This window comes from Anomalospiza imberbis, chromosome 3 (genome assembly GCF_031753505.1).
Source record: "Anomalospiza imberbis isolate Cuckoo-Finch-1a 21T00152 chromosome 3, ASM3175350v1, whole genome shotgun sequence".
Lineage (NCBI taxonomy): Eukaryota > Metazoa > Chordata > Aves > Passeriformes > Viduidae > Anomalospiza > Anomalospiza imberbis.
The window spans coordinates 84,049,380-84,075,817 of NC_089683.1; the positions used below are offsets into that span (position 1 = coordinate 84,049,380).

Below are 26,438 nucleotides of genomic sequence, written 5' to 3' on the forward strand. Positions count from 1 at the left end.
TCCCAGGTGGTTCATCTAGAAGGAAGTGTTTGTGGAGGGTGGAGGAAATCTCTTTCAATCAGAAGAGTTGCTATGCAATTAGAAGAGCAAGAACTGCCTTCATTACACATCTGTGAGTGTCAGGTGGTTTTGCAGCACTCTCTTGATGAAGATAGGACCCCATTATTATCCATTATTTTGTGATGTAGTCTCTCCTTTGACTATTAAAGTTCTTGTCTGACTAATTCAGGAAAGACCAGAAATCTTTCTGGTGAATAATTAACACTTCCTGTTCTGCTCAAGTGACTTGCAAAGAGAAATTCAAAAAGTAAAATCAAAACCACAGGGTTGTGTATTACAGTGATGTTTATTATTATATAGCAAATTGATGCATTATATTATACTGAAAATGCCATCACTCAGTGGCATAACAAGAACTCCAGCATTACTATTTAAAATTCAGTTGCCTGAGCTGAAGTGCAGCTGAAATTCAGATAACAGAAAGTACTGGTTGGTGTTGAAACTACTGTAATTTGAATCCCAAAGTAAACAGAACTAGAGCAGTGCTTTGAGAAACAATTCTGCAACTTTCAGAGATTGTTGTAATTTTTTTTGTTGCTTTCTGTGTTTTCCCCCCCACCTTTCAGATCAAGTTTCCCTCACACTCCTAGATGCCATTGAGACAGTGATTTAACTGCTTTCTTATTAGCATGTTTTTGGTCCTTATTATTTTGTTTTGCTGATTTAGAGTGGCTTTCTGAATTCTGCTAGCAAGATATTTTTGCAAACTGGTATAAAGAAGAGATGTTATTTTTTTTATAAATTATTATTTTTGAGGACTATTTAAGGCCACTAAACAACCAATGAGTATTTAAGTCAGTTTATGGTCCAAATGGGTTTATTCTTCTTTTAAGGTTACCTAGTAAAATTCTGACCCAAATGGAGGCTTCAAGGACTTGTGTTCTTTGGGTGTCAAGGCAGTTGCAGAAGAGGGTATGAGAAATGGTGAGCATGATCCTCATCTTGGAGGATCATTAGCCGGGTAATCAGTGGTGCTTAACTTTCTTTGGCTTAGTTTTCTTGTCCCTCATCATTCTACAAGACAAATTCTGAAGGTAAGTGTTACAATTTTAGTAGCACAGCTGACTACTTAATTAGGAAAAAGTAGACCAGCTTTTGGAGGCACAGGCATTTCTTCAGTGTATGGGAAAGTTAATCTACTTTTTCTAAGGATATACCTGGATATTACCTCTGTCCCCAAAATCAGTCTTTCCCATGCCCTTAGGTCATCATGGTTGCAGCAATGACATGAAAGACAAGTGCATTCTGTCAGCCAGGACAGGTGGCCTGACTTAATGTTTCTGTATTTTTTTCAGCTATTTTCATGTGTATGTTGTTCAGAAACCCCAGTTTCTGGCATGATATGTAGCAAATGCTAAATGTGGTATTTTCCTTACCACAAAAGATTAAACTAAAATTAAAAAAAATTTGAACCATCTAGAAAAAAGCTATAGAGCTGTGTTGTGGTTGTTTTGAGTCTAATTGAATTAGGTAAGTGTAAACATTTTCTTTGAGTGGGTATAAGATATATTTTACTTTCCCAAAACAGAGAAAAATCATCTAAATGAATTGACTGGAGGAAAATGATGCTTAGCTGAAAATCCAAAATTGTCATCTGCTAGTCTACTGCTTGCACAGGGTTAGATATTGGGTAAAAGTTTTGGGAACTAAGAGGACAAGAAAGCAATGTATGTGAAATTAGTAATTTACATATTTGCTGTTAATTAGTTTAATAGCTGAAGACACTTTTTTTTTAGTTCTGTTATATGTAACTAAATTTCCCAGACTTCCCATGCATTTGTGTAAATGGAGAGTGACTGAAGATTCTGTGGGCTCCTTCCATAAGGGGCCTTCCATGTGTGAAGGATGCAACTGAAGAAGGTGCACAGTTTTCTGATTATAAGCCTAAAGTCAGGCAGAATCGTGGAAATACCAGGTTTTCTTTTTTATTTTACTTGAAGACTAGAGATGATTGAAGAGTTATGGGCTGATACTGCAGCTTTCTTAATTTTTAAAATTCATTTTAACTCCTACTTCTGTTTAGGATTCAGCATTAATTTGACTTAGTTAATGAGGCAGTAGAGTTGCAGTTTGCAGTTGCAGCCTGGCACAGTGGTTAGGTGGTTAAAACTTGCTTGTTCTTCTTGTGTACTGAGAAGGTTATGCATAGCTTGGATGACAGTTCAGGATGAAGTAAGGTTTCGCAGCTCATTTGTGTTACTTGCTGTTAATGATCATTCTGCTTGCTTTCTGTGCCTTTGCCTGAGATTGCCTTCAGAGATGCATAAAAAGCTGCTCTAACAAAAGAGCCTTTGCTGTTTGCATGAATGAGAATAAAATATTTAACTTGGCCCTGATTTCCCACTGTCGGAATTGGATGAAATAAGTGTACTGATTGTGATTTATTCTCTCAGTCTCCAGTATTAGAGGAAAATAAGAAGTTGAGGCTTGTTCCCACACTTTCTCCACGTTATTCTAAAATAGGAAAATGGTGAGACTAATAGTAGTTTCTCTGAGTGCTGTGATGCTCTTGTTTTTGTTCATGTAAATAATTCTAGGCTGTCCACTTAGAATACTTAGAAAATAGTAAAAGCTACCTTGTGAAAATGACAGCTGTGAAGATTACAGTTTACATTAGTGTGGATCACTGGAGATGGAAAAGCCAAAATACCACCCTGTGTAAAGGTTTCCTTCTCCTGTCATGGCATGAAGGATGTAGGATGTAGGATTTTTTTTCACTAGATGTTTAAAACCTTTGAACTTTAAAGCAAAATGTGCATTCTGAATTCTTTTTACCTTGGTAATTAAAATGCAGTTTCCTGAGACCTGGGAATTGTGCTGTGTGAAAGAGGAGAAAGGCACAGTGCATTACATAGCGGGTCTCCTCCCATCTTCACATCTGACTGACTCCCTTTTTAGAAAGTGCTGTTCCCTGACCTGTCAGCCACTGAAGGGCACGAGCAGCAGCTCATTTCCTCCACTTCCCGTATGAGATGACCAGTGCAAACATAGTGGAGAAGAGTGAACTGCCCCTACAGCTGGTCCACATTGCCTTCAGTGCTAGCTGTGCTCTTACTTAAAAGGGGCTTTCACCTGAACAGCAGTGGAATAAGAGCTCCTGACTCAGCTTCCAAGACACCATGTGAGAAAGACTGTTCACAAACATCTACACTCAAGAATAAATTTAGGCTGGCAAAACTTAAAAGGAGATAGGAAGGGGGAGGGTAAAGCATGTTCGTATTTTGATTAGCCCCTTAGTTCCCTTGTTGCCTTCTCTTCTAAGTTCTCCAAGTAAAAAAGAAAAACCTGGGTATTTTTATTTTTATCAGTGAAAGAATATAGTAGTTTTGGGTGACCTTTTTGTGTCTGTCCAGCCATTAAATTTTAGTTCTGATGCACTTGCATAAAGAATTCAGTTATAAATTTATAAGGAAAATGGGGCTAGTCACAAAGTGTAATCTATCTTACTATGTAGACACAGCAAACTACTCCACATACTGCTTAAAACACTTTAGAAAAATCCTCACTGCTTATGTGGAATTGAATTATGACAGCAAGAAACACATTACAGAATGGTAAGTACCAATGCTTTTTACAATTTTGCTTTAGATCTCGACAGAGTCAGTAGGACATCAGAGGGTAAGGTTTAAGATGTTTGAGACATCCTGATTATTTACTTAAAAGAGGCTGTTGATGTGTTTTATAATTAATTGTATGAATTAACAGAACTTATATGTTTAAAATGCAAAAGTGGCCTGATGTAGATCAATCTGTTTAAATTTGGGAGTTTAGATTTGTGGGTCACTGGTTAGCTGAACTGATTTGGTTATGTCAGAGTTGTTTCCAAACAAGACTTACTGCTGCTGATACCGTATTTGATGATTGACCTAAACACTTAACTAACCCTCCTGTCATTTAGCATGCATAGTGTTAGTTGCATTTCTCATTAGTTAGATGCTGAGAGGAAATGAGATTAGCAGGTTTTGTTTATGTTTTGCTAGATTCTTAAATAACACTTTCTTTACTGCTGCATTACTAAGATGATAAATAGGAAATGCTGGGTTTTTCAAATAAGAAAAGCTTCTGCTTGTTTCTTTGAGCTTTACGAGATTTGTTACAATTTGCAAGTGATAGCCATATACATCCTGCTTTTCAGAGCTGCCACAGAGAGACTGAAATGTAAGATAAATACTTTTTTCATTAATACTTCCATTCTATTAAACCTAAACTTGGAACACCAATCACATGAAAATATTTATTTGTACTTTAGGGACACAAAAAGTTCCCTAAACTGGAAAAACAATTTGTCAAGTTGACATTATGCAGAATTGTCAACTGTAGATAAATCAGTGTGTTTTGCACTAGAGTAGTTCAAAATACTAAAATGGAATTGTTTTCCAAAGCGTGTAAAATAAGTGTGATACCACATAGACCAGGAAATACTTGCATCTCGTAGAGATACAAATGAGTTCAGCTACAAAAGTACAAAGTTGGGAAAAATGCAGAGGAGATTGAAAATCAAATTATTTGTTATCCTACTGCAAACATAAATGGAGATTTGTGAATGGAAGGTGTGTATGAAGAATGCTTAATGATCTCTACTGGGTATATGATTTGCTACCTACAGGAGCAAAATTTGCATGCATAAGAGCAGAGGGCAGGGTTGTTGCACACTGTACAACCTGTGAGGAGTCATTTGAGCTCAATTTCAGAGGAAGCACAGAACAACTTTTTGTTGCAGTGGATGGATGTTATCAAACTCCATCTTTGGGAGACAAACAGTAAGAAAGAGCTCAAGCTTTGTTTCCCCTCTTATTAAGAGGAGGATGATGCTGAAAAGCATAAGGTTGAAAGAGATTTGTGAGTAAAACAACTAAAATTTCTCACTACACTTTGGAGCATGAAAATGGAAAAATATTACTTTATATTGATGGAAATCATGAATCAATGGGTATTTTCATTCTAGAGAGTCTTACAGTCTTCTCTGTTTCTGTTGCTGAGGTTGTTTTTGTACACTTTCAAATATTGAAAAGCTTAAGACTGATGTAAACACAACTGAATTCTGATGTAGAATCATAGAGTCTGTAGTTTTTTTTTTTCCTTGTGCAACTTGAGTTTTGAGTGATTTCCTGGGAGGGCCTTTTATCTAGTTAGAGATGCCCTGAAAATAACATGATTGGTTTAAAACCAAATAAAGTCATTATCTTTGATGAGTAACAAAGCAAACATAGTTCTTGTAACTGAGTGTCCTTCACTGAAAATCTAAATATAAGAAATTATTTCAAAGCATTTAAATGACTTGTGTGTTAAACCCTCTTGACACTCAGGAGCCTTTGGAAATGTTACATTACCATCCATACTTATGTAATGCAATCAAACAGTGATTGTAGGTTTGTAGGACTGAATCCAGAGCCAGAACTGTGGTATCTTAATGGGATGATTTACTTCAGTGGCAGAGTCAGCATTGGATAGGCTTATGTATGACTTGACCTAAGTGCATTTAAAATGTAGTTGTGTAGTCCATTTCTTTTAGAAAACAAATATATATATATGTTTAATATTGAAGCAGCTTTAAACAACTCTGAAAGGAGTTACACGTAGGAATAAATAATACAGTTTTACATTTTAATCTTTTCCCCAACTGGCAATACAACAGAGTAAAAACTGTTGTATATGCAATATGTAGTTCACATTCAGTCTTATGCTAAAAATTCAGAACCTTTTAAAGGAATGCTATGAAATAAGATAACTAACTATGGTTTTGTCCCTGGTTTGCACATCTGAGAATAAGTAATAAATACATAGTGACATTAAAATTTTTGAATATCCCTATGAAATGTCTTTCTGTGTCTGTGGACAGGAGTGCAGTTGTCTTTATTGTATTTTCACAATAATTACTTAATAATTTCATAAGGCAGGTTTGGTTTTTTTACTTCTTACTGGTTACTCTTCTATGTGTTTAATTACTGGCAGAGATCATCTTGTGTGTGTACAAAAATAGAAATGTTTTCCCCACTGGTAAGATGCATCATGCCACAGTAACTTGCTATTGTTTTTGATTGTAAACCATTTTGGAAGAAATACTTTATCAGCATTATGTTCTCATTCTGTTTATGACTATTTTTTTGACAGACCTCATTGCAGTATATAAAATTTTTGCATCATGTGACTTATTTTCAGTTTTGAGCTGGAAATTCCTTCACGTATTTGTTGTGCTTCAAAAAGATATAGTAATTTTTCTTTTGTGGATTTTTTGCATCGGTATGTTTACAGCCTGCAAAACGGTCTACAAGTTTGAGGGAAGAATTTGGAAGAATAAATGTAGTGGGTCCATTATGTTGCATTTTAACTCATATATGAGTTTCTTTGCAGCCTCATTGTGCAATATGTTTGAGTATCTCATGGAATCTGGCAGCACTGGTAGCAGTAGGATTTTTCCTGAACAGAGTGATCAAATAAATTGTTTGAAGTAGGGGCAAGACAGGATTACTGAACACATTGACTAGTGTGAGGGGAATAATTTAGATTATGGTAACAGAAAAAAAATGTTTAAAATATACTGAAGTTTGGGTATCCAGAATCAGCAGGTTTTCAAATTCCCATACTTCCTTGTTGAATTCAGAGAAGAGGTAGCAGGGCAAAGAGGCAGGGACAATAGCTGTCATTAGTAAGTATGTATGTATGATCCTGTGAGCGTAAAAGGTATTTGAAATATTTTTGCCTTTGCCAACAGTGTTTGCCATAATAAATGCACCCAAAAAAGCCCATCTAGTTTCAGTGAAATGTGGATACCTACAGTGGTTGAGAAATAGTCTGTGAGTCCAGACAAAGCTGTGAGCTCTGATGTTCCAGGGTGTGATGTTTGGTTCAGTACAGTTTCAAAAGCCTCAGTAACTTGGAAGATGAGTCAGTAGTGAAAAAACTCACATTACTCCATCCACATAAATTCTGCTTTTGTAATTACATGTGGTATCAACAGAATGTAAAGCTTTCATACAAAACAGCTTTTATAGAGAAGGCTAATTTTTTGGAAGTGTTTTGCCTTCCCCTAAGCAGCCTTTGAATTATTTGAGACACTTCTATAAAATCATACAACTTTTTTTTCTTACTATGCTGTAAATGCCAGAAGTACAGCTGCAGTCACTGACCTTCATCTGTAAAATAGTAAGATAAAAATTTTCAAAACCTTGGGCCTGATGTATAAGTGTATTGCTTTGTACATCAGGGAACTTCACTGAAGAATGAAGACCAGAGTATTCAACTGAGTATTCCAATTCACAGGATTTTTTTTTTTAAACCATAGATGTAATACTTCTATTCCAACTGAAAGTGATGATTCAAAATAAGACGCTTACCTTTAGGGTACAAAATGCAGAACAAGGAGAGACAGATATGACAGTCTGTCCCATTGGCAGCTGAGAGGTAAGAAGCAGGTAGTTCAAAAACTTTTTTTCCTTTGGACCATTTTGTCACTATTGTAGAGGAGGCTTCTGGACCCTGTGCTCTGGGATGAAATGTTCACACTGTATTATAGGAACAAACTTTGCCCACATTGTGTAACCAGTTTTAGTATAGTTGTTATACAGGAAAAATGAAACCTGCAGTGTAGTTATGGTTTTCTTGCACAGTAGCAAAAATACAAAACTGAATGTAACTTTTATTCCTCTGAAACTACTTACAATGATGGTTGCTGTAGCTGATGGGTAAACTATCAACGATGATGTAGTTAAATGCAAGCTAGAATTCTATTTGCATCTTGAAGCTTTAGGAAAATGTTGGTCACTTTCCGAAAATAAGCTTTAATACCAAAAATATCATAAGATAGCTGTGGAAATGGGAGGATTTGTGGATTTTTATTGAGGTTTTTTGGGTGACTTTTTGTTTGGTTTTTTCCCCTAGAGTGAGTATTGTAACAGGGAAGAACATTGTTTCATAATTTTAAGACATTTTATTTCAAGTGCGAAGGTTTAATGTGTGTTTAGAAAGTTGTCTAGAGAAAATTACTTTTAAGCAATATATCTTTATATTGCTTTGTACTCTTACATTATGAAAGCCAAGAGCTGACTGCTTGAGCTTATGATTAATAGTCATTTTCAGGTTTCCAGACAGCACATTTCACAAGCCATAAACTGACAACATTAACAGTATACTAATACAAATATAAATATATAAATACAAATATATAAATATATAAATACAAATATATATATATATATATATATATATATATATATAATCTATCTAGCTATCTGTCTATAGATGTATATTTCTATCTCGGTTGGAGCATTGTGGTAATAATGCTAGGATTGTGAGTTCAATCCCCTTATGAGCCATTCACTTTAAGAGTTGGACTTATGGTTCCTTTCCAACTCCGACTATTCTGTGATGTGTATATATATATATTTCTCTATGTCTATATATCTCACTTACATTGTAGCCATGGACCTTAGTGTTTTCTGACCAAATTGAAGATTTAATCTGTTGTAGCTGACTTTAGCAAAGAAACTCTGTTACATTTTTTTAAACTTTAAGATATAGGGAACAAAATTCCTTATGTGATGCATACAAAAGCAAAAGCTTTATCTATGTTTAGAAAGTCCAATAATTACAGTTCTCAGATGACCTGCAAATGAAATTTGGAGGAGAATAAAATTTTGGAATCTGAAGCTGCAGCCATTTGAAAATACTAATCCACTTACCATTTTAAAAATGGATTACTGAAAGAAAGTGTCTCACTTGCTTTTATTCTGTTGTTGTTTTAACCTTTATAGAGACACTTAAAGACTGAATTTTTTTCAGTAGATCTGGTGGGCCTGTCAAACTACTTCTTTGCTTCTGCTGAAGTTACTAAAATCTCAAGAGCAGAAGTGGGAATTCTGGCAAACCTTTACTGAGGGAGCAGGAAGTGAGTCAAAATTATGATTTTATTCACTTTGGCATTTGTCAAGCATTTTGTGAATGACTATCATTCTATTTAAATATAGTAAATATTCATTTTTGTTTTTATAGATTCTTCCCTTGGTAATAATACCTTCCAGTGTGTTCATTCTCTCACCTTCTGATTTGCTAGTTTTATTGTGCTGAAAAGAAAAGCAGAAAAAATAGACCAAGATTCTTGTAATACAGTGTAACAAGGAGGCAGACAGATACATGCTTGTGTAATTGCTCATATTTTCTTTTCTATACTGGGCAAGTTTTCTGGGTTGTTTTACTTAAATGATACTGAATCCTGTAATATGCTAAGTTGTAGTATTGATCCAGTTTCATTTAATACAGTATTTAGCATTTCCCCTTCTAATAACACAAAAGACTACTACATAAATAAATGTATTTGATTACTGAATGCTAATTTTGGTGAGTGGTATTCCTTCCCTATGGATTTATTTACAGACCATGGGCATTCACAGTTGAAATTACCATCTAGTAGTGCCCACTGCAGATGGCATTCACTAGAGCTTTGCAATGCAAGTGTAAGGTTATGTATTTAACTTGGATTTTATAGAGCTGGGAGAAGATCTTTTGAACTTGCTGCAAGTCTTGTTGTGACTCAGCCATTGGTACTGGAGTGTGGTTGCCTGCTTCTGTAATGCATTTCCTTTATACATTAAATTCTTTTTAATGTTTCTAGTAGTTCAGCTGATTCAGTGTTTACAACAGCAGAAACCCATGTGTGCTGATCGTTTGAGTTGTAAATGTTTCACAGATGTTAAGAGTACTTAGAGAATTATAAATGTTCAGTGCAAACTAGCAGAGACCCAGAGTACAGATTTTGTTAACACAGCAGACAGGCACTATGTTAACTCCTACCTCTGTGGGTACTTTTTATCATTTTAAGGGTGCTGGGTACAACCCATGGATTTTAGAGCAGTGGTATATTTGAAAGTATATTGAGTCATTAACATTTTTTTATTGAACAAACAGTAAATTTAAATTTCTGACATTGTTTAAGTGTGAAGGCTTAAGGAGAAGTGAGCACCATCTAATAAAAGATGAGCAGTCTCTCCCCAACTTCCTTTGCTGTTTTTTTATTGCCATATATGATATTTTAATTTTCTTTTAAGTTCTCCAGACTTCAAAAATAACTAAACTCCAGCCAAGAACTAAACTGAGATTTGGAGTCCAGTCCACTTTCCTTAGTAGGTCAATTAGATACACTGGAACAATTTGCCAGTTCTTCATAGGATGTGCTCAAAAAAAACAGGTGGAATATTTACTGATAAATAACCTCCTGTATTAGTGAACACTGTGGGACACAGCTGGTCTTTCTTAGAAATGCTTTTGATTTAACGCATGCCGAGCTCGTACCATAAACGTCTCTCAGGAAGATAAGTGATTTTAGGAATTATAGTTACAAGATACTTTTGAAGTTGGCTGTAGTTGCATTCACCTGCATTGTTTCTTTTGCACCCAATTCACCATAATATCTTCAAGAAAATAAAGATTAAACTTCTGATTAGGGAGTATTTGTGTTGTAGATCTGACTGTCTTTTCAGGTAGTAATCAAGTAAATAACAGAGTTTGATGTTCATGCCATTGGTTCCAATTTAACAAATCCTAAGAATGATTTAACAAATCCCCAGGTATGATGGGTGGTAGCTGGAAGTTAGCCCATGCGAAAGTGATTAGAATATGGTTGTAGTAGATTGTGAGCAGTGCTGATTGACAGCATAAGGAATAATTTGTTCTGTGTCACGGATAACAGCAGTAGCATTTACAGTGATGAGTGTTAGTTAAAATTTTAAACAGTGAGTCCTTTAAGCCTGAGATGACAAGGTGTATGGAGAAAGATACTTAAAATGTATCTGTGAATCTGTTCTTTTCACTTTTTTGGGTACAGATGCTCATAGTGGAATATAAGAGATTGATTTTCAGGCATGCTGCAGTTAAACATGCATAGAGAACAGTTCTTGGTTACAGTCAGAAACAAAGCAATTGAGGACTCTTGACAAGATCCCCAGCACTTGGATATTTTAAATAATAGTGTTTTGCTGGGATAGCTATATTAGCTACCAAATCTGAACATGTGGAAACAAATGCTGTTGCTTCCTTTTAGAATTTTGAGAAATGTAGTTTTATGTAATATTTTGAAAAGGTGTAGATATTTGAAAGATGCAAAAATAAGAAACTCAGAATAATCTAGAATAAAAATGCCAGTGTTCCATTAGGACATTGTGACACTTGTCTGATAGATCCAATTCAGCGCTGATGCTGTTTTTTGTGTGCTGTGCTCATTCTGTTTCTTATGGAAGATGCTTCATGCTGTTGACTACCTGGTCAATGCCATGACAGTAGTAGTGACCATATAGCTGCAAAAGAGAATGGAAAGATGTTGGTCTATTTAAAAGAAAAAAGGAAAAGCATATGTATAATTATTAACATTTACATATTAAGACTCAAAATACTTTTATTTGTTTCCTTTTGTTTCATTATTTACAGAGAAAGTTAAACATGCAAAGGTTTATGCAGTAAGCTTTCCCATAACAGAGAGTTATTTTATCAGGTGTTTGTTTGAAGAGTTCCAATTTTTGTCTGTGCAGAAATGAATAAATACAGACTAGTAGTATGTCAGTTTTATTCAGTGAGTCATGTGCATGTTAACTTGAATTAACATGCCATAAAAGAAAATAGCAGACTGAAATACTGTCTAGTAAAAGAATGCATAGGGTACTATTCATCTGTGTTTTGAGAAAGCTTTACTACAGTAACTTAATAAACTTAATAATTCTATAGTAGAACCAACTTGTATGGCTACAATTACAGAAAGACCAGCAGCCAGACCTATAAGCTAACTGTGGGTAATGAGAAGATTTAATAATATTTTAGTATTTCATATTATATCAGTGATAGTCAGGTTTAAAATCTGCATTTAGCGAATAACTTTTTTTCTCCCTCTAGAATTGTAGTGGGATATTTAAGATGCTTTTTCTTTCTGAAAAAACTTGGAGTACTGTTTCTATTGTAATTGCTCTTGGAGATCATGCATTTGAATACAGAATGTTGGAAAATGCAAGACATAGACACTGTGGTGCATTACATTATTTTAAAGTTGTTTACTATTTTTCAACCACAAGTTCTGGACATTATGGATTGGGTCATTTGGGCTTGCAATGTTTATTACAATCTATTTTTTAATGTGTAGTTCCTTAGCCCAGTTAAATTTATTTAAAGCATTTTTTCTATTCAAAGTAAAATTGAGAAGAGTTTTCAGATAACATAGCTGAATAAAGTAGAGTTAAGGCAGCTGATTCTCCTGGGCACATTAATCATAGGATTTGAGCAAAAGAGCACATTTACTTGCAGTTCAGTTACTGAACTCTACAACATTGTTAACTCATTAACTTTCCTAAATCTCTTACTTGAAAAAAAGAATGGCATTGAGCAGCATTCCCTGGGTCAAGCTCAGGTCTTGAAAATTGTGTTGAAGATGTATGTAGGAGCTGAGATTTTCAGATATTAAAATATCTTTCATGTTTAATGTTTAATCACAGCTTGAGAAAACCTCAAAACCAGCCAAACAAAAAACCTAAAATAATGTTCCCCTTCCCCCTAAAAAAATACTCAAGTCTTTCAGGCACTTCTGTTTCATTTTGGATTTCTTAATTGTTCAGATTTCCCACACCCCCCACTTTTGGATTTGTTTTTGAATGGACTGATTTTGGGGTGTTTCACAGAGCAAACCCCTTTTGCTCTATAAAGCAAGTGAAGGATCTTGGGGCTGAAGACACTTTCCATGGCCAGTATTCACTGTGTCTTAGAAGCTCCTGAGAAAGCATGTTTGTACTGAACACTGCTGAAAAGAGGATGCTGCTTTATATGAACTGTCAGTGGAGCTGTAGGTCCCAGCCTATCGGATATCATTTTTCACTGAACTAATGGTGGTTAGTGTGTAACTGCTGTTGTATTTCTTTACCTGTGTTTGTGCCTGGGTGCACACGTGGGAAAGAAAAAATTGCACTTTTTTCTATGTTCAGATTCATATCTTGCTCTGTATAAGTCTTTGTTAATATTAGCCTAATTCTTGCTTGTAGTGTTTTGGGGGTTTTTTTGAGGGTTTGTTTGCTTTTTGAAGTGGTGTTACCAAACATGTTTGTGTTGGTTTGTTCCTTAACTCTTTGTTGTTCTAAATTTTACCTGTTTTATTTAGTCTTTTTCAGATGCTTTAGAAATTGAATGTTTAACACAGAAACATTGTGAAGGAATTATTTATAAGCAGTTTTATGCTGCTTAGAAATGCTCTATTGGTTGGAATGATGCTGAACTGTTAGAAAACTCCAAAGTATTTACGAGAGGATATCTCTTCTCAAGGTTAAACATCCAAAGTGTTGTTCTGAGCCACGACTTTGTGTAATGTGTTGCTGAAAACATTAGTTCATAACATTTCTGCAGTATAGCAAGAGAGTTACACTCTATTTCTTTACTCTGGGATGGTTCTTTTGAGGGTGGGAGCCTTTCATACCTGATAGATAAAAAATCCACCTGAGAGCTATTCAGGAATTGACCAAAATTCTGGGATGACCAAGATGAACATGTAAACCTGCTTTTTCTAGCAGTAAGATAGTCTTGGGTGGTTCATTCCCATTTTAAAAGTGACTTTTTATGTGGGTTTTTTCCTACTTTCTTTGTCTTATTTTTCTGCTGTTGTAACAGCAGGGCAGAATTGTTTTCTGACAGTGTAGGTAGATCTGCTTCCAGGAATATTTTGTTTAGGTAACTGGCAGATTGCTCCTAGTGTAGGCATAATCTTAATACAATTCAAATTCCTGAGGAGGAGCTGAAGTACTCTTGTTTTCTAAAATAGGATCATGAGACATAGCTGCATTTTCACACCTGAGAACTGAAAATGTCTGTGTGTAGTCAGTCAGATGTAGAGCAGACCAGAGTAAGAGCCCCATTGCTTCTTGACTGTACAATTGGGTGTAAGGCAGGCTAGGATGGAAGAAAGTGAATTTCGCATGGTGAACATCCAGGCAAACTTTTGGGGACTACTGAAACTTGTTTTAAATGGGGAGGAGGAAAAATACCTGCTAACTTCCATACTAGTACCTTCTTTCAGATGTGTTTATGAACAGTGTTGTAAGATAGGATTGCAGGCACCTTATCAAAATTCTTCAGATGCTTTTCAAGAAGTGCCACAATTCTGTCATGGTGTGCAGTTCCAGAAGGATTCAATAACCAAGGAGTACAGAGAACCATAAAAGGCAGTTTGTCTCTCATTCACAAAAGGTCTCTCATTGCTGCTTTTTGGGGTTGCCTAGGCAGGTAAGAGATCCTGCTGGACAGCCTTGTCATTACTAAATAGGACATAGCTCCTTACCCATCTCAGAATAGTAATGTTTTTTTGCTTTGTCCAAGGGATACTCCTGTTTTTAACTCATAAAAATAAATAGTCAAAATAATGATTGGGATTCTAACTCATCTTGTCAGACCTCTTGTATATAATGCACCTTCAAGTGCCTTCTCCCTCCATGTTTGGGATGGTCAACACTTTAAACTCCTTTTTGCTTGATTAATGTTAGACTTGTTAAACACAAAATGTAGAGCTCTGCAACAAAGTACTTTGTTTTATGATTCTGATGTTCTGCTAGCTTTTGGGAGAACACACATGGCACAATATTTATACCAGACTTTATTGGTGTGATTTGTTAATACTAACACAACAACAGCATTTTTAAACCAGTTTACATACGTTGTCCTATAAATGTTACTTGACACAAACCCTGCAGTCTCAGAAATACTTTGCAAAGCTGTTCCCCTCTCTCCCTGCACCAGAAATTGAAACGTTCTAACCATTCTAAGCCATCATAATGGCAGGCATTCTTAAGTATACTTGTGCCATAGAAAAAGAACTTTGATTAAAAAAATTAAACGCTTCACTATGCATTTGTGTACAGAAGAGACACGCTGGGCTTAAAATCAGCAAGAATCAAACATTTTCCTACTTTCTGTGCTAATTATGGCAGTTCAGGTCAGGAAGTACTTTAGGAGGGTTTCCTGGCAAGGTTTGATATGTAATTACCCATACCTTTAAGTCCTGGGACAAAATGGTTTCTTTCTTGAGGTTTATTCCAGCTGCTTTTTTTTCCCTAAGAATGTTTTACTATTTAGTATCTATTTACTGATCCTGTGGTAAAAGGAATAACAGAAATTGAATAGATTTTTGAGTGGTGCTTATCAGCAGAGCATTTATTGGAGTGTCTGATCTGAAGAAAAAGATAAAGTTAGTATCTCATATTGTAAATCTCAGGAGGATGATTGTGTTGTCATAGGGCAATGTTAGTTATTACCTGCAATATACAGCAAAATAATATCATTGAGGAATTGGTGGAAGGTGGGTAGATCAAAACTTTCAAGTTTTATTCCTACCTCACTACAGACTTCTTCAACTCTTAGAATTCCAAGCTTTTAATTGTCCTTTAAATAGTAGGCTATACATCTTGAAAAAGATTTTGAAGAGTTATCAGAGGAATGTTTGGTATATGATTTTGCTGCTGAGATTGTTTTTTTTAAAGCATAGAGTTGTGTATTCATGGGAATATGAACCATTTAACTTTGACTGGAGGGCAACAACATTGTAAGTTCAGCTAGAAACCCAGATGAATCAGATCGAAGTTCTCACAACCTGTCTTAGCTCATTTAAATGCACTGGATTTTTTTGCAATTTATTTTAAGAATTGTTGGAGAAGGCTTTAAGTGAAAACTTACCAGTGTTTTTGTGTATTTTGCAAGATTCAGCTACTTCACTGTGTATTTTCCACATTCTCCCATCTTACCACTTATGTGTGTTCTTTTCTGGACTAATTGTCAACTGAGCACTTCAGTGTTTTTATGTATTTAAAACATAGAAAGTCTTTCAGTCATTGTTATGGTTTGACACTGGCGCGATGCCAGCGCCCTCATGAAAATGTACTTTTCTAAATAATTGCTGTGAGATGTGATCAGGAACAGAGCAGAGTAGGCCCAAGCTTAGTAACAAAGAAAAGAACTTTATTAAACTACTACTACTATAAAAACTACAAACACTAAATCTTGGATGAAGACTTTCCAAAACACCCCTCCTCCTCCCACCTAATTTCTAAACAAACTCAACAATGAGACACCACCCAGGATCCTGATCAAGTTGCTACCCTTCAGATATTCAAATACTCAGTCCTTCAAGGGAGACAGGAGTCTCTCCTGTGATACAGACTCCCGGGAAACACAATTGCCACCCTTGTGTTTCCATGTCACACATGGCAACCGCCCGGAGAAAATCTGCCATGGTGACACTCTCCTTTCCATGTCACAGTGCTCTCACCACCGTGCATGGACAGACTGCTCATAGGGCTCCTTTAAGGATGCTTTGCCATGGACCAAAAGAGACAACAGTTCAGTTTCTCATTTTGGGACTACAGTCCCCCCCATTTTCCCCTGGGGCTGAGGGTCCAAGAACAGAGGTCTTCTTCTCCTCTTCTTCTTCCTTGAAGATAGAGGGCTTCTCCACACCTTCTCCAACTCTCCTCTGTTCTCTCTACTCCTCTGCTGGTAATCACTGAAACAGGTCTCCTGGCACACCAACACACCCCCCTAAGTGCAGCTTCTGTTAGGAGAATTTGGTCCAGTCTATGGCTAACAAGAAAAGTCCAGCCACAAGCCACTCCATCATCTCCTTCCAACTCAAGAATTTCTTCTTCCATCATCTCGGATCCCAGACTGTCTCTCTTCTACTTCAAATTAAGGAGGAGTAATATTTTACAAAGCCTTAATTTCTCAAGAAAGGGTTAAAAGCTCAGACTCCCTGGACGGCTGATATCTCTGCCCAGCAGCCGATTCCCAAGGCCAAGGCTGGGCGCCTTCCCCCCATCCTTCTTTCTCCTCCGCGCCGGCAAAGTTACAGGTGCCGTCCGGACTCTCTGTCTCTTCCCTCTGGGGGGGGGAATGGAAAAGACATCTCCGCTTCTCTCCACCCTTCCGTCCACAGGAGCTGGCTCGGTTCCAGTCCTTCTACCCCTCAGCTCACCTCAACCAGGCCGCATGGCTTCCCCTCCCCTACCCAGCCCCATGGCTGGGCAGGAGAGGTCTGCACAGCACCCTGACCGGAACCAAAGAGAGCGAGCTCTTGGGAGTTCTTGCTTTTAACCCCCTGTGTTCTCAGAGGCGTATCCCTATCTTCAGTGGTCACTTCAGGTGCCAATATCCAAACTTGACCACTGATTGGTTTGACCCAACTTCCTGAAAAAAATCACTTCCATGTCAAACCACGACAGTCATAGAGTTTAAAAAGAATGCTTTAGTGTACCTGTTGGAAAAAATAATCAACTAGGATCCAGCTACTTCATTGGGATATTAGCACATCAGCATATCTTTTGAGTGTGGAAAGCTGCCAGAAGGGCATTGCACTCGTACACTGTAAAGTCCATAAAGTTTGCCCTCCATTTCATTTCAAATTGAGGTAAGAATGTGTGGCTCACTGAAGCATCATTTTCATCAGCTTACCAAAAATCTTCACATGATAAGCAACTTTTAAATTGTTTGTGGTGAAAATGAGAAGTCCAACACCAGAATACTGATGTTTTTAAAGCACATACCCTATAGTAGCTGTAATAATGAAAAATGTTACTGATAACACTTATCTAATTGAAGTTCTTAACCTGAGAATAAAGGTATAGAACAGATGATGAAGTCGATTCTGAGTGCATTCATGGGATATTTAATTTCAGATCTTAGTTCACTCATCTGTTTCTGAATGCATGTAACTTTCTCGTTGCCAAGTTCTCTGTAGGTCCACCTGCGTTTGCCCTGCTCCAATTCTGCTCTTTTATATGAAAGGAATTTGGCATGCATCATTTATGAAGAATAATTGAATTACCTCAGTTAAAAAATATGAATAATTGTTTAAACTGCCCAAAAAAACTTGCCTATATTCCCTTAACAAGATTATAAATTACAAAGGATGTATAAATATCGAATATACAGCATATATGAAATCAGTGAGGTGACTTCCGATTTAGAAAAATAAAATGTCTTTTTTCAGAAGGTGGTACAGGATATATAGAACTTTCAGAAGACAACTGAGGATCTTATTAACACAGCCTAATTAACCTCCCTCCTGTACAAGGTGAAGCATTAGATGCTCTGAATGAATGATGAAAAGTTCAGGGAAATACAGAATTTGATCGATTTTCTTTTAATAATAAATAATCCTTCTAATTTATTTGGATGAAAGTAAACGTGTCTGCTGTGGTTTTGCTTTTGCCCTGTGCCAGGATTCAGCTCACAGTGAATTCTTAGCAGAGGTCTAAGGCTTTGAAAATTGCTTTCTAATGGAAATGGTGACAGATCATTAACTACTGTAGTATAAATGCATTGATTTAACATGAGTATAGTCGTTCTGAGTTAGAAAATGCATGGCATAATATGTGCTGAGCATCTTTGTGGTTTTAACTAATTAATGACATGATTCATGCTATGTTAATCTTTCTCAAACATAGGGCCCCTGACAATGTTGGACAGGTATCATTCAGTGGCTGAGATACATTTGTACTGTAGTGACACTGTGATCCCATTGTAATTGCTGTGCTGGAAGGGGACCAAGAAGCATTTAAGATGCTGCATTTAATCACCAGTGCAATTACAGTGACACTGAAGTAGATACGTTTTCCTGCTACCAAGTCATAGCAACTTCTGAATCGTAACAAACCATTACTAGATGTGCTGGAAGGCTTTGTTTCCAATAAAAATGCAGAACCTGGGATTTTATAGTCATACTTAATTAGCATCTGTGGTTTTTAATATCTTTAAATGTCTAATGCACATATGCTGCATGAAATAATTTTTTCTCCAAAATCTTTATTCTTCTATCATCAAAAGACATATGAACAAAAATTAGTTTCAAGATTTATGATTATTCTGGTGTTGTTTTTCAAGCATTGAGAATACATACCTATATGTAGTAGTAGAATTTGCACAATTCTTGTCATTGGTGAGCATCTGCGCTAATAATACTAGTTCACCATTACCTTAAGTCTAGGTGGCATGCTAATATAGGGGAAACTGAGTATTTTGTATTGCCCTTTGTCACTTGTATAGAGTAAAGCTAGTATTAGATTTTAGTGTTTCTGGTCTCCTTTTGTTTTTTGCCTTAAAGATGGGATAGGGAAGTTATGAAGCACCTGATCTTCTGCTGGAAAATGGAGGCTTCTGTTACCAAAACCTTCATTATTTATTAGGTGTGCCTGTCCCAAGTTTCTTGGCAGAAGTTTGTTTTTGGAGACTGAGTATCTTGAGATCAGTCAAGTTTTTAACTCTCTTTGACTGCACAAAATTTCCACATGTGATTTGTTCTTGAATCTTCAGAGTGAGATAGTCTTTTTACTCTGTTTGTTCTGATCAGCTGCTGTGCATCCAACAGTTGTGTCTTTGAGATTTAGGGCTAGAATTTACTTCCATTCTCTGAATGTGGTTTTGTATTAATAGTCATTTACTGGAAGAGGGGGAAGGCAAACCAAACTTCCAGTGAAGACAAATTAGAATGTGCATTGATTTGGATGGTACCTTGTACTGATATACTGTAAAATGGCAGGGAAATACTATTGATAGTATAGAGCGTAAAATTGAGTTTATAAGATCAAGTGCTCTTCTTGGAGCAGATAAAGCCACTTCACACCTTCATAAGAATGTAGTGGAAGTACCATATGAGAATGGAATCAGGGAAGCAATCTCTTCAGTTTTCTTAATTAGTTACGTATCAATTGTGGTACACGATATGAGCACGTATAGGATTTGAAGTATGTGATTTTTGCTATTTAATGCCTGTAGCTGGCTCTCAGTTTGCATTTTCACCTTTAACTGGAGATGCAGATGTGCATCTCTCTGAGGTTGGGACCTTACAGCGGTCTGTGCACGTCTGTCTGAATGCTCAATTAGTTCCATTTGCTGTGGCGAGTTGTAGGCACAACAGCACAAGTAAGGGATGATGGTTTGGAGAGCCTCAAGTGTGCATTTTATTTTTACCCTTACATGCAATTTATTTCCTGCTTAAAGTATAAACATATTAGAACTTCTAGGATTTCCCATTTCTGTAATTTTTTTCCTCTTTCACATGTCATTGCTACTGTTTTCATGGCCATGTTGGTAAGGGAGTGGGTTTATTCCTTTGACAGCAGAGGCCGTTTTACTACCCTTACTGTTTTCAGACCAAACCCTGCAGAACTGTTGCATGCTATCATTCTGTAGCCTCTGGACTTGAACTATCCTCTGCGTTTAACTTAGTCTGCCACTTGACCCTCTGAGCTTGCTTCACCTGGTGGTTTCCAATCTACATAATAATTTTGTATTACACTTTAGTTAAATGGTTTCTTTTTGACAGATGGAAGTACCTCCAAAGAGGGTTTAACTCTATATTCTGCCTCAGCGATAATGCCATTCTATTTGAGTTGATTTATCTATAAATCAAGTCTTTCTGAATACCAGCTTAAATTATGTACAAGTGGAGATTATAAATTATCTGTATAAAAATGACTTTCTAGGGATATTGTACATATAAAATGTATACTGTGAGTAATTCTGGATGAGGTGCTGTACAGCATGAAGCTGACATTTTATGAGGGAAATCCAGGAATTACTATAATATGTGCAGTTAAAAATTGTGGTGATTTGATACCTGATTCAGAAGCATATCCCAAGACAGCTGTGTCAGAAGGGTGTAGAAATGCTGGGTGTCATCCTAGACTTGCAGTCTAAAACACTCAATTCTCATTGCCAGGGCTAACTTAGAATTCTAGCTTTGCTGTGCCTTATATACTACTGCAGCCATGATATTGTTATGTGTTCCGAGAAATGGGAATTGTATTGCCTTCCCTAAAAGTCATCCATGACCGTCTTTTTCCTATGAAGTGGAAACAGAAGGCTGTGTCGTGATTAAGACTTTGATATTTTAGAACTTTGAGTGTTTAAAATAAAATTGTCCCTAGAAATACCAGATATTGCAGGTGTATGATATATTTGAGAAGGTTGTCAGGAACAAAGAAATTTTACATTTTTGTGTTCCTTCCTGGCACTATGAGCTTCTGGTGAATTCTGGAGTCACTGAGAAGCAATTAAAACAGTGATGTACTTAACATGTACTTTGCCAGAGAGCAGCAATATGCAGGTTTGCTCAATTTTAAGTCTTGAGAGTGACCATTGCCTGCTGAAAAGAGGAGATCCTAGCAGTGAGAGGAGGGATTTGCAGTATAGAAAAAGGCTGTCAAACATTTTACTTGACAGACACTGACTTGCTAAATTTGGTGTACATAAACTGCGTAATACATTTTCTTTATGAAACTTTTGCTCCAATTAAATATTGCATTTTCATAAAGAAGCTGATTGTTGATCAATGCTGCTACTCTGTCTTTGCTCTTTTCTTAATTCTAATGTAGTGGTGGTGGGTGTATCTGCTGTCACGTTAAGTAGCTATGTAAAAGAAACTAATAAAAAAAACACTCAAGGTTCAGGTTCTCATCCTAGTAGCAGTTTCAGACTGACTTGGATGCCTTGAAAAGGTGTATACAAGGATCGAAGGGAAAGTGATCCTTGAAACTGTAACAGTGTTACTTGGCTTACAAGGTCACCTGTCCAATAGTGCTGTTCTTTCAGAAAATTTCATGGGGTTTTGTGTGTTAGATCTATGTGGCAGCCTTTTTTCTCTTTTTCACAGAGCTTTATGTTGTGTTTGTGTCTGTTTTCCATTGTTGGTGTGCTGATAAGTAAATATTGTATGAGACTTTGGATTGATATTTAAGAGCTGAGATGGTTGATTATACCAAAGAAAACATTTGTCATTGTCCGTTCCAATGTCATCAGTATGAACCAGCTGAACTCTGCCTTTCTTTTTCTTTGCTGCCCCTGGGGTTTAATGGCTTTGCAGAGAAGGTCCTGCCTGGCATATTGAGCTGCTCCAGAAGGTCTAACCCATAAGCAGTGAGTACTGAACTGCAGCACACTGATGCTGTAGGTGTTGACTCACCATGCTGTTTTTAATTGCAGTTCTCTTGAAGGTAGATAATCTGTGCAGACCGTCAACATATTGAATCCTTGGGTATCTACCAATCTGATTATATATTTGTATGGCTACAAATGCTGTTCTACTTTTCTTTTCTTTAATTTCTGGGAATTAACTTTTCTCCTGTGCACATACTGTTTGCATTTAAAACTAGCTTTCATGTGTTTGTGGCTCTTGCTGTAGCTGGCAAATGGTTATGTCTCAAATCTCCAGTGATATGTGTTCTTACAGAATTTTTGAGCCTGATGTAAACCAGCTTTCAGATGTGCATGAATTGAAAAGCATCTGTAATGTTTTGGTGTGATTGATACCAAGATATGATTGACCAGGTCTGGATTTATTTGGTTACTGGAAAGTCATTTAAAATAACCATCTGCAAATTTGGGTAGGGGGAATCTGTAATTCTGATACGTGTTCATTTGTGATACAATTGCTTTGAAAAAGTTGTCAATTTTTTTTGTCCCAAGGTAACAAGCAGTTTTTTAATAATTTATGTGTTGTTAGACTCAGATCTCCTCTCAAAATTCCCTTCCTGTTTGGTTGGAGGTAGAAAACAACTGTTTTCGTAGTCTCAGTTGTTTCTTTGTATGTATTTTTCTAGAGAGGAAGGTGCAGCTAATTTGGCTAAATTATATGTTCCAGCTAGAGGCTGCCCTGGGGAGGAAAAAAGGTCTTATAGGCATGGACAGTTTTGGTGCAGCCTTGCCTGTTAATAGGTACTTTCAAACCTGCCCAGGATGGCGTTAATGCCTGTAAATAATGGCAGAGTTGATTCAGGAATGCTGAACAAATCAACTATTGGGCAGTGTGCACAGAAACCAGTTCATTCTTACCTAAAGATCATCCAACATATAGAGAACTTTTGAGAATATTCTCCAGGTCACTTTGTAAAGGAGATGTGATGTTAGAAGAGAGCTTTTGTAAACTGGGGGAAACATACTGTATTGCTTTGGGTATTTTCATGTTTTTCATGGGAGCCTAGAGAGATCTTATAACCTTAATTTTTTTTTTCTTTCTTTTTTCTTTGTTTTTGGTGAGGCTACTGACTTTGAGGTTTGAACACCTGTGGCATAATTGCATATGCACTTTGTAGACATCTGGGAGGCTTACGATACTGCTGCTGTTCTATTGTTTTTCTTTCAACTGAAGGTTGCTGCCCTCAAAGCTGAGCCCACCCTTGTGGATTATATGAACTATCCTAGTCTGTGTCAGTGCAAAGTCAGCCAGGTTATTTTAAATTACTGCTGAATGCAGCTGAGGGTAGTAATTAACAGCTTGATGTAATAACTAGTTAAACCATTCCAGCTAGACTTCCAAGAGCACATCTGTCTGTATCCTTATAAGTACAATACTTTAATTTCTCCATTGCTGTATTGTATTCAGGATTTGTCAGGACTGCAGAGCTGTTGCCAAGGGGAGTCTGCTATTCAAATGGAATGTATTGGTGCTTTCTATCTATCATTATTATCACATTGCAATACAAAGATTTGAATGACGAATGTGTAAACATATACATTGAATGGTAAAGTAAGTTTATTTTCATATATGAGGTAAATGTGTAGAAGTCATATTTTGGAAACTCTTGGCAAGAGATTACCCTAGTCTTTTTCCATACTCTCATTTCTAGTTCAGCCACTTCTAGCCACTTACCTTTGATTCCTAGCCATTTAAGTTCTTACCTTCTCTGTACCCTTGCTTCATTGCCCCCAAAACTTCCCTGTATTGATTAGAAATATAATGAATTTTTTAGCTCTATTTTTTTTATTTTTTGCCCCAGGTCCAGCAAGACTATGAATCTCTGTTCCAAATGCTTTGCTGGTAAGTGCAGTAAAAGGTTTTGTGTTTCCCGTAGATTATTGAAACCACATTGTTGGCATCTCCCTTAGGATTTGTGCATGGGTTTCTTTTCCTTCAGTGTGTACACATAATCAGATTTTCCTCACTTTAGTGCTTCCTTTATTTTTTAATCAAGAACCTCTTGTGTAAATGTACCCATCAAACCTAGTTCTTCAAGTTCAGGGAATTTAGGTACATCCTTGTACTACAGAGCTCCACTGCCAGGACAGCTCTTGTATGGATGATGTGGTTTCCACAACACATAAGTCAGAATTGTAACTTGGAATTTTGTAGGATTTATTTTGTAATAACTTCTGATATAAGGAATGAATAAAAAAATTAAAAGGAAAAGTTGGTATAGAATACCACATTCCATTTCCTCTAACTTGGAGCCTTTGAACATTAAATCATCAGTAAGTAATCTGTAGGCTGTTCTAATTACTTTATATTATTTTCTTATTGTAAGGTCATTGCTATTGTGTAAAATCTTAGTAATTGTTTTTGACCTTTTGCTGTTAGCAGCTTCTAGTTTTGACCTTCTGAATTAGTTTTTTGGTATTGGTGTTGTAAGCTTACTTTTAATTGTAATTAAGGTCCTGTCATAGCTCATGATTTTTAACTGCCTTGGGGCAACAGATAAAATTTTAAAAGGTCCAGCATTTCTTTTTTAAACTTTAAAGCTTATTTAGCATTTTTAAAGCAGAAAAATTATTTTAACTTAGATTTCAGATCTTGGGTTCAGCATCAGTTTATTAAACAAACATCTGGGAAATAAAGATTGCTAAAAGGTTGTTCAGCAAAATGTATTTCTCTGGCTGTTTCCCAAAGGCATGAGTCTCTGGAAATGGTATATTGAAGAAAGTATAAGTAATTTCTTGTACTCTTTCCCTACTGACCACAGTCACAGACAGTAGGACTCAGTAAGACTGTTATGTTCATATTAGCACTGTAAGTAACTTGTGTTTGTGTACTCAGCAATGCAGGCATTCTGATTCTAAGATGTCAAAACAACCCATCCCTCATTTGCTGAGTTTAGCAGGGTACCCAACACTTCGTAGCCAGCAGACCAGGCATTAGGTAGAGCTTTTTTTTTTTTAATTTTTTTTTTTTTTTTTTTTTTTTTTTTTGTAATTTTGTTTCTTTTTAAAGAGAAGAAAAGTTCTTGGCTTCTATTCTGCAATTTTTCTGAAATGCCATTGCCTCTGATAAAGTTAATTTTTCTCTGCTGTAAAGTTTTAAGATGAGACCTTTTGTGATTGGCGTGGTGGGGGTGGGAGAGCTTATGTTTTAAATTTTCAAGATGTTCCTTACAGCCTGTTTATTTTAATGACATAAGTCTTTGGAAGAGTTTTAGTAACTTAAAGAGCTGCTAGTGGTTGGAATAAAGGTACTGCAGAAGGTACTGTGGAAAAAGACAAGTTTATCTTAACTATGGTTCCTTCAACAAGTAGCCTTAAAACTACTCCAACTCTGTTGGAGTCATAACTCAAAACCTCTCAGTGTCATCATTCCAACATAAAAGTGATTTTCTGTTTTTTCTTTTTTTTCCCTGATGTTACTGAAATATTTTTAGCATATTTTCTATACTGGGTTTCTAGCTACATACTGATATAGAAAGATATGTACTCCTGTTTCTGTAAATTTAACCACCACAGGTAGCAAGATTTTAGGCAAGTAAGGTGTTGAAAGATGTTTTTCACTGTTTCAGGCACTCCAGAGAAGAGATGTGAAAACTAGTTCCTCTTTTTTCTCTTTTAAAATGGGAGTTTATTTATTCAAATGTGTTGAAGCAGAGAAAAAATTTCAAAATACTATTTCTCTTGACCATCATTTCCTTTTTCTTTATTTCAGAAAAAAGAAATCCACACAATGAAAAAGGTTAGTAACTCTTTAAATTACTTTTTTTGTTCATTTTTTTCTAGATGGAATAATTTTAGGTACACACTGCAGGAAAGACCCTTATATTTGTGTAAGCATTCCTTTCTTACATATATCAGGGGAGAAGGGCAACAAGTCTTCAAAGGATGAAACATTCTGTTTACAGTGCAGTACAATTTATTAATGGAACCTCCTTATCTTAGCAGGTTTTTCAGACTTGCTGAACTATCACCGAGTTTGTAAATACATGGTCATGAAGTCTTCTTTTCTTCTGCATTTCCTGGCTTCCCCACTGTTCTGGTTCTGCCAGGACAGCGTTGCTTTGTGCAGGTTACACGAGGTTATTCTGTACCACCTCACCTCATTGCCAGGGATGGGGGGAAAGGAACACTACTCCAGGGAGAAGGGGTCTGCTTTCCAGTCAAGAAATTCTGGCATAGGGAGTGGTTGGGTAATGGCAGTTCTGAGCATTTTGTATGTGAACTACTCTCCTCTCTCTCTGGTACATTTTTGTTACTAATGTTGTCTCTGTTAATGCATTTTCTTATCTCATTGCTTTTTCCAGTAAACTGTTGTTATCTCAGCCTGAGATCTTTACCTTTGTGCCTCCAATTCTCCTCTCCAGCCTGCCATTAGAGGAGGGGGAAGCGAGGGAGTGGCTTGTGGT

The 26,438-nt window shown here is 36.5% G+C and overlaps 1 protein-coding gene across 1 annotated transcript in view; it reads left to right on the forward strand.

The window, feature by feature from the left end:
• ZFAND3 (zinc finger AN1-type containing 3) overlaps nucleotides 1-26,438 on the forward strand; it is a 133,409-nt gene that overhangs the window by 10,530 nt on the left and 96,441 nt on the right. Inside the window, exons 2-3 of the mRNA XM_068185480.1 lie at nucleotides 23,835-23,875; nucleotides 25,745-25,771. Of these exons, the coding sequence (XP_068041581.1) occupies nucleotides 23,835-23,875; nucleotides 25,745-25,771 (68 nt within the window). The remainder of the gene's footprint in view (nucleotides 1-23,834; nucleotides 23,876-25,744; nucleotides 25,772-26,438) is intronic.